Below are 12,939 nucleotides of genomic sequence, written 5' to 3'. Positions count from 1 at the left end.
AACTCAACTTATCTTTACTCAATTTAACATCCAAAAGGGGCCTAAAACTCCATCGATCTATACAATTATTTGTCTTAAATATGTTCTATAATTCAGAGAGAGAGAGAGTATGTAAACCCCCCGAAAGATAACATTGTCCGAATGTAGACCTCAACATGAAATACCATGAGATCTGTATGTTGTTTATCCCTCGATCCCTTGATTTGTACAAAAATATTTAGGATAGATCGGACAGATGACACTTTCGGATGCTAAAAGCTTATGGAGAGTTCATGCCCGCCAAAATAGATTGAGGTAAGATCCAATGAAACTTGTGCACATGATGTATAATAAACAGATCGCGCACATTCATCATGCAATTCATCGAACGCATGCAATTAATAAATGAATAGATGTTATTTTTAACAGTTATTTCACAAAAGAAAAAGAAAAAATCTAATTTCATGTCAGTAGACCTAGTAGCGAGAAAGAATTTCGAAGCAAGTGTCACTCCTTTAAAACAAATTCTCTTCTTCTTTGTCCTATGTTCCTTTCTTCTTCTTTCTTTTCCCCCTTCTAAACATATGATCACATTCCAATTTACTGGGTAATTTAATGACAAATGTGGAATAATAGACCTTTGAAATAATCAATAGAACAGAAACCATTTGGAGATCTACAGTTGCAGACACTTTGCAGAACAGCCAACTATCTTTCCCCTCTTCACAGTTTTGCAATAAAATCTCTACCGAGGGAGGACCCAAGAATGAATTGGCGGGCTTCATGTATAAATCGTGTGATTGAACAGGAGCATACCAGAAGCTTCAAGCACACAGTTGCTACACTTCTAATCTGATCTTGGCCGATTTGGGCCACTTTTGTGATTGTTGTACAGGGGTAATAGCCAACGAGTTCCGTGTTTTCTTCCCCCGTAACAACGCCAATATACTATAGCAATCGCCAACATGAAACCCATGGGAAGAGCCCATCTGTCTCAAACAATACAAAATAATACGATAAATACAATACAAGATATAAATCAAAGAAGAAATGCTACTCAACATGCAACATTTTTTTTTACAAGTAGCTACTAGACGCAACTCAAATGCAGGATAAGAACATATTTGGAAAAGAAGGAGAAGACATATATCTTTAGCTAGAAAGCTGATAGAGAACATATTTGTATGTAGGAAACCCTTGCATTTTACTATGATGGTACACATGTGGCTCTAAAGTAAATCTAGCTCCTTCATTTAGAGGTGCAACACCATGCAGCAACAATGGCACTAGATTTTGCTTTGTTAAGAATTGAAAAATTTATTAAACACAATCTTGCAGGCACCCAAACACAAGATTGAGGTGACAAGAGATGTGCAAAAGAATAACCATCTCATTACCTGTCCAAATCTAGGATAGGGCTGTAAACAAGTGTTTCCCAAGTGGCAACTATGAAATGCCAGGCTGGATTGTAGTAAAGCGACTCTGCTGACCAAAACATCCTCGTATATGTCTCCAAGAAGATAAAGAGTATCCATGCCCCAATTTCAATCAAAATAAACTTTATGATAAACCGGCCCACCACTACCATGACAAGGGAGAATGCCACCAACCAATTGAAGAGCCTGTGATTATATTCCTTGATAAAGAGAGATCGTGACTTCCCCAACATCTGCAGATTTATATGGTACATTCATGTATACAGTTCAGTAGATTGAAAGAGTGGCATGTTTCAATTTTGGACACTTGCAAATAAAATAGTTTAATTTTATCGATAAAGCAATTAAAACAAGTCCTTCATTTCTATCACCAAAAAAATGAAAGTTTACTATCTTTTATTCCTATCTTCATCTTTATTATTTCTCTAAATTGAATATTATTTCATTAATAAACACCACCTGTGAGGATTATGCAACAGAATTAGAGTCTAGCATGCGCTTCCCTCTCAATAGCCTAAGCATCAATCTTGAAATTAACTCTGATGTTCAACAACTTGAAAGGAAAATTTTGAGCAAAACAAAAAAACCCTAACCTTCTTCATCCGCTGCTCGTAATTTTCTTTTGACGGTCCAACACACTCGAGCTCAAAACTTTGGTTGCATTGAAGGAAACCTGCATTGAATTTTGCCATGGATGGAAGCCTAAGAACTTGAAGCTGGTCCATCTTGTCCTCGCATCCGGTATAGAGTGCCTCACAGAGCTTTGATGATTGATATTCATTTGCCATAATAACATTCTTATGCGTCTATACAAAATTTAAAAAGGAATATAAGAGCATGACATTTCAAAACATTGCAAACTTCATAGCTTATTCATGAAAATGGGTGTGCCTATAATAAATATAAAAGACGGGGTATTGCCTTTAAACTTTAAAATGCAGTAGAGAAAGTGCCACCAGATGTCCAATACTGCTGGGCCACCAGTGGTTGAACATCTCAAGATAATTTATTACAAACAGCATGATCGTGAAACAGAAATAAAAGGGCAACAATGTATTGACTACTTACCACTGCACATAAAATTAACTTTTTCTTTGGGCTACTGAATACATAAGTCACTTTGTGTGCTTGCTCAATCAAGTTTCATAAGAAACCACTAGTTATGGAACTGTTCATCTATTTCACAGTGCAATGGAAGAATGTAAATGAATTTATATATCAAACAATCATTTTACTAAAACCGCCTGACCCATACCTTTTCTATTTCTTCATCCAGTTGCATGACTGATTTCTTTGCATGATGTCGTCCAAAATGCTGCTGATCAAAAACTTGCATTGCTTCATCTCTGGACCTTTCATGGGCATCTTGCAGAGCTGTCTCAGAGAGAGGTAAGCCCAGTTTTTCCATCTTTTCACTGTATAGCTTCAAGCATCGGTCAAGAATACCTTTATTGAAAACCTCCACCAGAGAGCCTGTTGATGGGATCTCCCCTTTATTCAAGGCTTCAAGTATCTAGAATTAAATAATTAAAAAAAATATATAGTTAAATGGAATGTATATAAATAAATTACATCATTATTACAAACTTCAGAAACCTTGTTCAAGTTTATGACTAGTTATAATCTTCAAGTTTCTTTAATAAGTATATGGGACTTAGGCACTGTTGCGGATTGAACCCATGATTTCACTTCACTCTTCGCCCTTTCTTTATGGGGGGAGAAAATGCCAGTTGGTTCATTTTAAATGTAAGTAAAAAGTAGAAGTAGCCACTTGTCAAGAGCATCAATCCACAGCCATCACTAGATACAACTAAGGCATGTGGACCAGTTATGACCCATCTACACTTTTTTTTATTACAAGTAAGAAACAAACTTTATTGATTTTTGTTTCTTGATACGAAATTGCATAGCCCAAGTACATAGGAAGTATAAACTGGAAAAACCTAGCAACCACTAAGCACTAGTGAATTGTTTTGAGTGATTTGAACCCCTTCCCTTTGAACTTCTTCAGAAGGCCCTCACAGTGATCGTATTTTTTAAGAAAGAATAGGCAGTACTCCCCATATAGGGACATTAACCAATACAATCTCAAGAGGCAAAGGCCACTTTAAATTAGACAAATAAAAGCAGTTTACAAATCTGTACTATTAAAGAGGAAGAGACGGAACTTGCATGGTTTTTTAGCATGTTCAATTTCCAATTCTCAGTATCAAACAATCGCCAATTGAGTTTCACATCACCTCCCAATAGTGACACTTACATGAGGACTTCATTCTCATTATAGATAAGTTTAAACTACAATTTCGAGACTACAGGGAGGTACCTGCTCCAGGAAATATACAAACTCCTTTCCATTTAAGGTTTTACCCTGAACAATCTTCGGACGAATAATGCCGGCAACAAGTTGTTTCAATTGCTCTCGCTTCCTGACATATATAGAATCGAGTTCACCATCCTTCATGTCACAAAGTTTTGTTCGCTGGAGATGGGGCTGTTCAAAAGTTCACACGAGGGGTCAACAAGATCATCAGATGCAAAAAATTTAACAGCAGGTGTTTGTATTTGCTAACAAATAGCCTGGATTTACAGCAAAACCAACAAATAAACAAAGCCATATGACCTTAAAGGACATAAAAAATTTCATTAGAGAGAAGAGAAACCTGATGCACACTTTACTAGCAAATCAGAAATTTCATTAGAAACCTGATGCACACCTCTCTCTCTCAGTATGACCGTGAATGGTCAAAGTTTGGTGCTTTCCCAACATCCATGACAACAAAGGTCACAAGCCAGCTATTTGAGATTGGTTATTAGAATAAATGAACCAGAATATGGAGTTTTAACATATTGGAAACTGTGAAGCTTTAAAAAGTTAGTCGCCCTGATACACATTTTGGGAGAAAAAAACATTTGCATCATTATTCCAGAGCACCAGAGAAATCAGTTTTATACACTAGCATAAAAGGAAAAAATTGATACTCACCCAATTCATCTTATGTAAAACTGACCACATACTACATGAAAATATGACAAAAACTACCAACAAAACATCAAACAGATCATGGATTAACTCTTTTCCTTTGCCAGACACATTTAATGGGCACGAGTTCGACCAAAAGTTGTATACTTCTCATATCCAACGCCAGCAAATCACTGTTTCCATGTCATATTTATGTCCAACAAGGGTACCTCCCACATTTCAAGTGTCCTTTTCACCCAATAAGCTTAGGAAGTCAACATGCCTTGTAACCCAGCTGTCTATTAGTACTTAGGTTTATTAATGGCAATCAAAATGAAGAACAAAAGGGGGCTGAAAGAGATTATAAAGAAATGGGGGCAAAGACATACTTGTGGTAAGCTAAAGGCTGTGCTGTTATCACCCATAATGGCCAATGAGTCCCTAATTTGATTAACCTGATAAAAGTCACAGAAAGAGTAAACTCAGAAGTCCAGAGTGGTCATACTATATTAATAATTGGCAAGCAGCAATCAGGAAGAGATATTACCATTTCAATGTTTTTGTCCCCTGCCATTATGACAAGTGCACCACAACCAAAACTTTGTTATAAAACTGCAGTAAGGGTACTGTAACAGAACTTATTCAGTGATGAATGCAATCAGGGTAAACAATTACCATCATTATTTGGGACACGTTGAAGAGCGTCATCCACCATTTCTTGCACAGACTTCCCTTCTGCAAAACAGCAACAAAATTGTTATTTTCTGCCTAAATAGAACAAATGAGGCATCATGCTTAGGTTATCTCCCAAGCTAAAAACTTGTCATGATCCAACCTACAGCATACTCTTGAAAGCTAAGGAAAAAGGTAATGAGCCCAATAAAAATCCTGACACCATGGGGCTTCCTTAATTACTTCTTCAATGAAACATGTTCTAGGAAAGCATTTTTGGACTTACGTAGAAAATCACGCTGGATAAGCCACAGAAGTTTGGCAGGTTCAAAGGCAACATCTTGCCCCTATGCAAGTATCCAGCCATTCAAATGCATAACAAAGTATTAGTAATAAAATTCAACACAAGAAAAATAAAAATAAAAGCAACATTAGATGGGCTAAGAGATTACCTTCACTCTATTCCCCATGTGAGTATTGTTGTAATTCAAACCGAATATAAACAAGTCAGTCTAGTATCTAAAAGTAGGATGTTCAAAACTAATTTTCAGCAAAAATTTTGACAACATACATCCTGTAATGACATAAAATGTGGAATAAAGAACTTGGAGATGTGTATACCTCCCGTAAAATTCTTCAGCAAGTTCAACGGCAAATGACAGACGAGAGATGTCAGCTTCACGAATCTGTGCTTACAGTTGAGACGAACAAATTAGAATAACATGATAAACCAATAGAGAGGCATCAATAGCAAACAGTGGGTTTGAATGACAGTAGTAGCTAGGAACCTCATATACGATGTAGCATCTCATATGTGGTCATTTTTATATTAATTGGCATCTTAAGAACCTAAAAAGGACTGTCTTATCAATGACATAATACATCTGGAAATTTTTTTACGTGAATTCTTGTTTACAGTCATCACTATATGCCAAATCAGAAGATCTTTTTTCTATGATACTTCTTCCAGTCTTTCAGGCTCCCCATATCAAACACATAGTTTATTGTATTCACATTAGAAACATATTTCTGCTCTACGTAAACATTCAAATTCCAGGATATGGTCATCCAACTCTTCTCATCCTCCATCCTGGATTTTAGTTTTTTGATAGGTAATCAAAGATATTGTATTCATAGGAATAGGCAAAGCCCAGGTACACAAGAAGTATAAATGAAAAAACGTCTAGCTAGAGGTTACACTAGAAAGAAGAAGGTCATGGGCACTAAGTCCGTTACCAACTAAAGCCCCCGCCCATAGGAACAATGACATAAAAAAGAAAACTTTAAGCTCATCCATTGTTCTTTCTAGATCATCCTGGATTTTAGTTCTTAAAAGAAACCTTAAATTTCACACATTAACCAGCCCTACTAAACCTAGAAAGCAACTGAAATCCACAAATTTCTCATTCCACATTGCCATGTAGCCAGCATTTGAAACTCAGATCTAGCATTCACATATCTGCCTACCTCTTTCCTTTTCGTATTTAAAGTACACAAAAACCCAGTTCACTAAGCCACTTCAACATTTAATTTCCCAAGCAATAGAAACTAAGAAAACAATGCAAAGGTAAAAAGTCAGAGCAACTAACTGTCTCAGGAAGGTTATAGATAAGCACGGAACTCATAACATTCGCCAGTGCAAAAATCCTGCAAAACCAGATATTAGAAACATGGAATGTACAAGAATTACAATCATCAATGCAAACCAAAATTACATGATGTGTTGGAGATTACCGGTCATCATATACATTAGACTTCCCAACACTCTCAAATCCCTCTGTATCAAGGTATAAGACAGAAGTACTAACTCCATCAATATCCAACTCTATTGGGGTTCCCCAAACCCATATACCTGGAAAAAGAAAACAAAGATACAGTTTAAACTCTATCTGCACAAACAGTTAGGCATATCCACAATGTCAATGTCCCAATTGCTTTACCTTTTGTTTTTGTGTCACGCATGTGTCCAACACCAAAACCTGAGAGGCAAAAACAAATATAAAAGACACCAAATTGTTAAAACCAATGAATCCATGGTCTTATGGAAAAAAACATACAATGATGTCTTACCTTCAAAACAAGAGAGGGAGAGAAGCTGATTAAGCAAAAAAGATTTTCCAGAGCGATATGGCCCAATTACCTGATCAAGAAGATATATCTAATGAACACTTCAAATTATAGAATGGATAATGATAGTCATGAACAAGTTTGTATTCCAGCATTTAAGAATTTTGGCAAAATGCTATGACCTAACAGAAAATTCCATATATTCAGGCATTTTCCAAACTTAGAGTAGCTAGCTTCAGTTTTCAAGCCATGGGTTATTAATTGACCCATTGTAGGTAAGGTGAAGTTGGAACAGAACTGAAAGACATAAAAATGATCAATTAGTTGTGTGGAAACCTACCATAGGTATCAAGCAAAGGCAGGAAAATTGGTCATCAGAGCATGAAGTAAACGCTATAAATGGTCAAGCCAAGGGTGTTATGGTTTCTAAGATTTAGAAAAATTAAAACACGCAGATTTCAAATAGGTCTCTTAACCTTGGAAACCTTGAATTGAGTTTGCTCCCATTTCCTTTAATAAAATCATTCTCAATCATCCCCTCAAATCATTGAATCACTGCACCCACTCACCTCCTGCCTCTTCAATGCCTAACTCCTCAACCTCCACATCCATAGCAACTGTTAACACCACTGCCACTGCCGAAACCAGTCAGTCTTCCACATGCATGAAATAAACAAGCTCTGAAGAATCACATTTTTAGGGTCGATCTACTTGTCGTTGAATTTGACGTAGGTGCAGATACTCAAGCAAGGAAAGCTAGAGCCATAGAACTTGCTGAGCTCTAAGGGCACTATCATGGCCAAGCAAATGAGTTTAAAGGTGTAAAGTGAGAAAGTTATGTTGGAAATTCTGGTGAACAGATGGAGAATTGTAAAGAGCATGGTGATTTCCACCAAAACAACCTGATCATGGTGTACTGCTGCATCAAGTATGATGTTGTTGCCATGACCATGGTGTATACAACCACATTAAGTAATACATTGCAAAATTTCCACAAAAAGAATGTGAACACAACTTCAAATTGCTCCCACGTTGTGTAACAAGACCTGTTCCATCATAGAGACAGTTGATGACCTCATGCCCATGTGCTTTCCTTGAGGACCAAAAGAACTCCCAACATATGAATCAAAAAGAAATGCCCACAGCTTTCCTTTGGGGGTGCTAATCTAGTATAGACCAAAACCCTCTCGCAGAACGTAAGATAGTCATCAGTGATGATGTAATGGACCGAAGCTTTCATAATTACATAATAGTGAGGGGAGCCACGCGTACAGTAGCTATGGAGTCTTAATTGCTCAGATCATCAGCACTGAGCTGAGAATTGTGACTGTTTCATGTGCTACTTTTTGGTAGCAGTGGTGTTCTTAGTGGTCGCTGGGGATATGGAGGTTAGGGAGTTAGATGTTGGGGATGCAGGGGTGAGTGAGTTGTGCAAATCTGTAGTGAGTGAGTGCCAAGTTTCTAAGGTGGGATGATAAAAATTGATATCATTATATAATATGACTTAATAAAGACAGTAGAATCAAATTTAGATGGTATGGAAAAATCTAGACCCCGAATGGGACGAAATGGGAACAAAATAAACCCGAGGTGAGCTGCTTCCTTTACTCTTATGACATTGAAAAATAAAGGTTGAATATAGATGCTCAGGAGCATGAATCTCAGGCTTACAGCAACAGCTGCAATAGGAGTGGTTATCCTCTCAATGGCCTCCAAGCCTTCCCTTGCAAGGCGAAGTTTTGTATGTCCAGGATCAGGTTCAACAATAGGAAACCTGTACGTACCAAAACAAAGATGTGCATCAGCCTCTAAACATTGTGCAAAAAGAGGAAAAAATCAAATGAACAATGATAAGCAGCCAGTAATCTCCAAAGCAATGCGAGAAAAGAGTGCAATAAGCATAAGAAGGGCATGATACCATGGACGAAGCAAGTAAAACAATCCTCTGATGCAATAGACAACACTAAGAATGATGGGATATAATTCATCTATATAAATAAATATATAGATTTCCCCTTAGAGCACTCGCATCGGTCTCGCTAAAATGAAGGAATTTCCAAAATTTGATGAATCAGGGGTTCAAAACGTTGGCATTGAATTCGGTAAACATCAAAACTCAAAACTTTGAGTTATAGGAAATTTATTTTCATCTTCAGATTTGAAGACTCAATATTCATAATCTATCCGATTATTTTATTACAAAATCACTTCTTTCAATTGCTATTCCCCTTTTCGCCCGTAATTCCATTTCTTTCTTCCTCTCCCGCGTCCCTTTCTCCCACTTCTTTCACCCGTGAATCCGAAAAAAATTTCCTTTCTCCCTTTCAATTTTTCCTCTCCATTTTCTCTCTTCCCTTTCTCTTTCTCTCTCTTTCTCTCTTCCCTCTAAAGCCCGACGCTACCCTCTTTCTCTATTTTTACCTCTATAGAAATTTAAGCTCCAAACCGCAAATCTTTGGTTCTTCACCAGGTCTTGGCTTTGAGGTAACAACGGCTTTGAGGTAAATCTTTGGGATTTGTTTGGTTCCTTAATCTCTTTCTATGGTGTTTCGTTGTTCTAGTTTCCAGAGATAAAATTTTATGAGTTTTTTTATATAGTTTTGTGTTTTTATGTAACATTTGTGTAGAAAATGAAATGAATACGACCCAGAATGGAGTTTGGTACAGAAAATGAAAAGGGGAAAAAAACTCACCCTTGGAGCAACAAGTAGTACTGGTCTTGGCTTGCTTTCTCTGTAACAGTTTTTTTAGGGTTTTTTCCTTTTATTACTTTGTTGATTTGGGTCTGTTATGATGAAAATGTTTGAATGGAAGAATCTTTGATAGTTCTGGTTTTTTTTTTTTTTTTTTTTTTTTGTTATTTTGTTATTTTGTTAAACATGGGTATAAAGTATATGTTGTTAAACATGCGTATAAACACAGGGCTTTTTCATTATTTAGCTATCTGAACTCTTTTATGCCATTATGCGCTGTTGACGACTGGGTGGAGCACATTCGTGAACCACAAGAAGCTGGTTGCAAGGGACTTGGTTGTGTTCTTGAGAGCTGAAAATGGTGATCTGAGTATCTTTACATTTTCACATGTTTCTCTCTGCCTAACAGAAACCATATACTTAATTTCATTCAGCAATAATCATATGTCAATAGCAATGATTGCTCGAGAGAGAAGATGCTTGTTATTTATTTTGTGTGATGGCAGCAACTTGAGTTAGTTAGATTTATGGAGATATGTAGTAGACCACTAGTTTGGGTTTGAAAATTAGTTTGTGAAATGTGTTTGTTGGGTAATTAGGTTGAGAAAAAAAACTAGTTGAGAAACAATAATTTAAGTATCAAATTAAATTATTAATGTACATATGGTTAGTGTAATTGTAAAATATGAAAAAAAAATTAAAAATATTATTATTAAAAAAATAATATTATATTATTATTTTGATGAATCCAATAGCTAATCCAATGTAGGGTAAGGAGATTTTGAATTTATGGAAAACATATACTTTTCATCAAATTTTGAAGATGGCTTTGATGAAGCCAATGCTAATGCTCTTAGCCCATAGGTTATAAGGTAAAGTGTAAGTTTCTTGTACTTATATCAACAAAAAACATGCAGATAGCCACATCCATAACATTATGAGGTATGCTGACAATTACTGCTTGAATTGGAAGAGTATATCTTGAAACTTATAAATACTTAGGTTTTTTTATCAGTAAAGATAAAAACTTAAAAACTACTTTCTTTGGAAACTGCCAACCTACTGGGCCATCATTCATCTTCTAAAGCAACTTAAATTAAACTAAAAGATCGTAGTACGGCCAAACTGTCTCATAGTCCAAGCACTACATTGTTCTACCTCACACTGACACCAATTCAACCTCTTTATGATTACACCCTAACCAAAACACCAATGTGATTCATTTTACAAAAGATTACCGTAAAGCTCAAACGACGATGCAACGCATATAGAAAGAATGTGGATACTGTTTAATTAGAGTACTCAAAAGTGTTTTTATTCTTCTTCCGTCAAGGAAAGATAAAGCGAATTCCGTTCCCAAAAGCAGCAAAAGTACATACAAATTACGAAGTGCCAACCCTCACACATAACGTATCACCAAGATCACGAAAGCTACAAAGAACCCATTGCAAAAACGGAAACTTTATATAGGAATCAAGCATCAAAATGTTCAACTTTGACCATTCCAGTAATGCAATAAAAATATCCAATTAACCTCAGATTCAAATCCAAATAACTAGAAAACAGTTAAAATCACTTACGCTTGGTGGAAGTTCTCGATAGAGAAACACCCAGATGCGAAAAGGCAGAGAAAGAAGGACAATAGCAAAACCCAACGAGAGATCTCCATTGCAACTGAGACCTGTTATCTCCTGAATGCACTAGAGTCAGAGGCGGGTGCACCGAACCGTGGAAACGAACAACCAATCATGGGAAGAAGGCAAAGAGGAAGAGAAGCAACAGGTCTTGAAGACATGAGACAGAGAAGGAAGAGTAATGGAAAGTGATCCTACGAAGCCGTGGAGAAGGGTGTACGTTAAGAATCGTTGATCAGGGAGGATTTGCATCTACAGAGGAAGGCGCAGGGAACGGGTCTCCGCATTGACAAGTACGGGATTCTGCCCTTTGAAGTGTTTCGGCTTCATTCCCAATTTACCACGAGAACCCTCTGCTTAGGTTAAATCGTCGGTACAATGAGGTTATTGTAGTAAAAACAAGGATGCCATGCCTACGTCATACTTGTAGGTGGTAAGATATGATTGGTCCATCCTCGTTCTTCTTGTAGAGCTGACGTGGTCGTACGTCTTCGAACGTTAAACCTCAATCCTCGAGCAATCGAAAACTTTTCCTTTAAAAAAAAAAAAAGTGAATTTATTTAGATACTAATGAATAGATTAATATATTTTTTATTCTCTTAATATATGAATGGTTAACTTCGACGAAATAGACAGAGATATGGCCAAAACAAATGAAGAAGAAAACATTATATGTAGGATCAGTTTGAGGTTCATATTGTGGGAGAGTCCACGTTGTCAGTATTATATGAGTTAAGGGTGTAATTGGTCCGATTTTGGATAAAATTTAGGACCGAATCGGTATGTATCGGTTTTATATTTTTCAAAACCGATTACGCTCTGATTACCCACCTAAACCAGTACCTCCAGTTTTATGGGTTTCCGGTCCGGTCCGATCTGATTTTCTAATTTTTTTAAAATATAAAAAATATATAATAAAATGTTACTTCTTATGATAAAATATTAGTAATAATTTAATATATATATTATGATTAAAACATATGATCAATTAAATTTTTATCTTTAAGATTAAACTTTTATTTTATAAATTATAATAACATTATCTTATATATAATTATATTAATAACATATGATCAAACAAATTACAAATATTCATATTTAAGATTAACATTTTATGTTATAATTTATAAATTATAATATGAAATTATTTCATATATGATATATAATTATATATATTATATATAAAAATTTAATATATAATTATATATTATATATATAACTTATATATATAAATATTTTGTATAATATATAAAATTAATTTATATATTTTTTTTCCAACCGGTTCGGTCCGGTCCCGGAAACTACGGAACTGAAATCGGACCGAATCCGGCCGGTTTTCATAATATAGGAACCGGTCTAGTTCGGTTCAGTTCAGACCAGTTTTCCAGTTTCTCAATTTAAATTTGCACCCTTAATATGAGTAATTTTACTCATCATCTCAATTCATATCATCCTCTCATTATTCCATAATATAGCATTAGATGATTGGAAACTATTTA

The 12,939-nt window shown here is 35.8% G+C and overlaps 1 protein-coding gene across 2 annotated transcripts; it reads right to left on the bottom strand.

The window, feature by feature from the left end:
• Window positions 1–351: 351 nt before the first annotated feature.
• On the bottom strand, window positions 352–11,783 carry LOC121248955 (guanylate-binding protein 4). 2 transcript variants are annotated; one of them, XM_041147582.1, is made up of 17 exons: window positions 11,387–11,783; window positions 8,785–8,887; window positions 7,117–7,186; window positions 6,987–7,025; window positions 6,781–6,898; window positions 6,636–6,693; window positions 5,668–5,732; window positions 5,499–5,505; window positions 5,333–5,393; window positions 5,050–5,109; window positions 4,922–4,941; window positions 4,764–4,829; window positions 3,739–3,906; window positions 2,669–2,928; window positions 2,009–2,219; window positions 1,377–1,648; window positions 352–968 (listed from the first exon to the last, which is right to left on the bottom strand). In XM_041147582.1, exons 1-17 carry the CDS (start codon window positions 11,473–11,475, stop codon window positions 827–829), a joined length of 1,809 nt encoding a protein of 602 aa, XP_041003516.1. In that variant the 5' UTR covers window positions 11,476–11,783; the 3' UTR covers window positions 352–826. The 2 variants fall into 2 exon arrangements, with proteins under 2 accessions (XP_041003516.1, XP_041003517.1); XM_041147583.1 differs by lacking the exons at window positions 8,785–8,887; window positions 11,387–11,783 and adding an exon at window positions 7,590–8,677.
• Window positions 11,784–12,939: the final 1,156 nt, after the last annotated feature.

This window comes from Juglans microcarpa x Juglans regia, chromosome 2D (genome assembly GCF_004785595.1).
Source record: "Juglans microcarpa x Juglans regia isolate MS1-56 chromosome 2D, Jm3101_v1.0, whole genome shotgun sequence".
In the NCBI taxonomy this organism is placed as follows: Eukaryota; Viridiplantae; Streptophyta; class Magnoliopsida; order Fagales; family Juglandaceae; genus Juglans; species Juglans microcarpa x Juglans regia.
The sequence above is the reverse complement of the archived record's forward strand: the minus strand, read 5'-3'. Positions and strand labels throughout refer to the sequence as shown.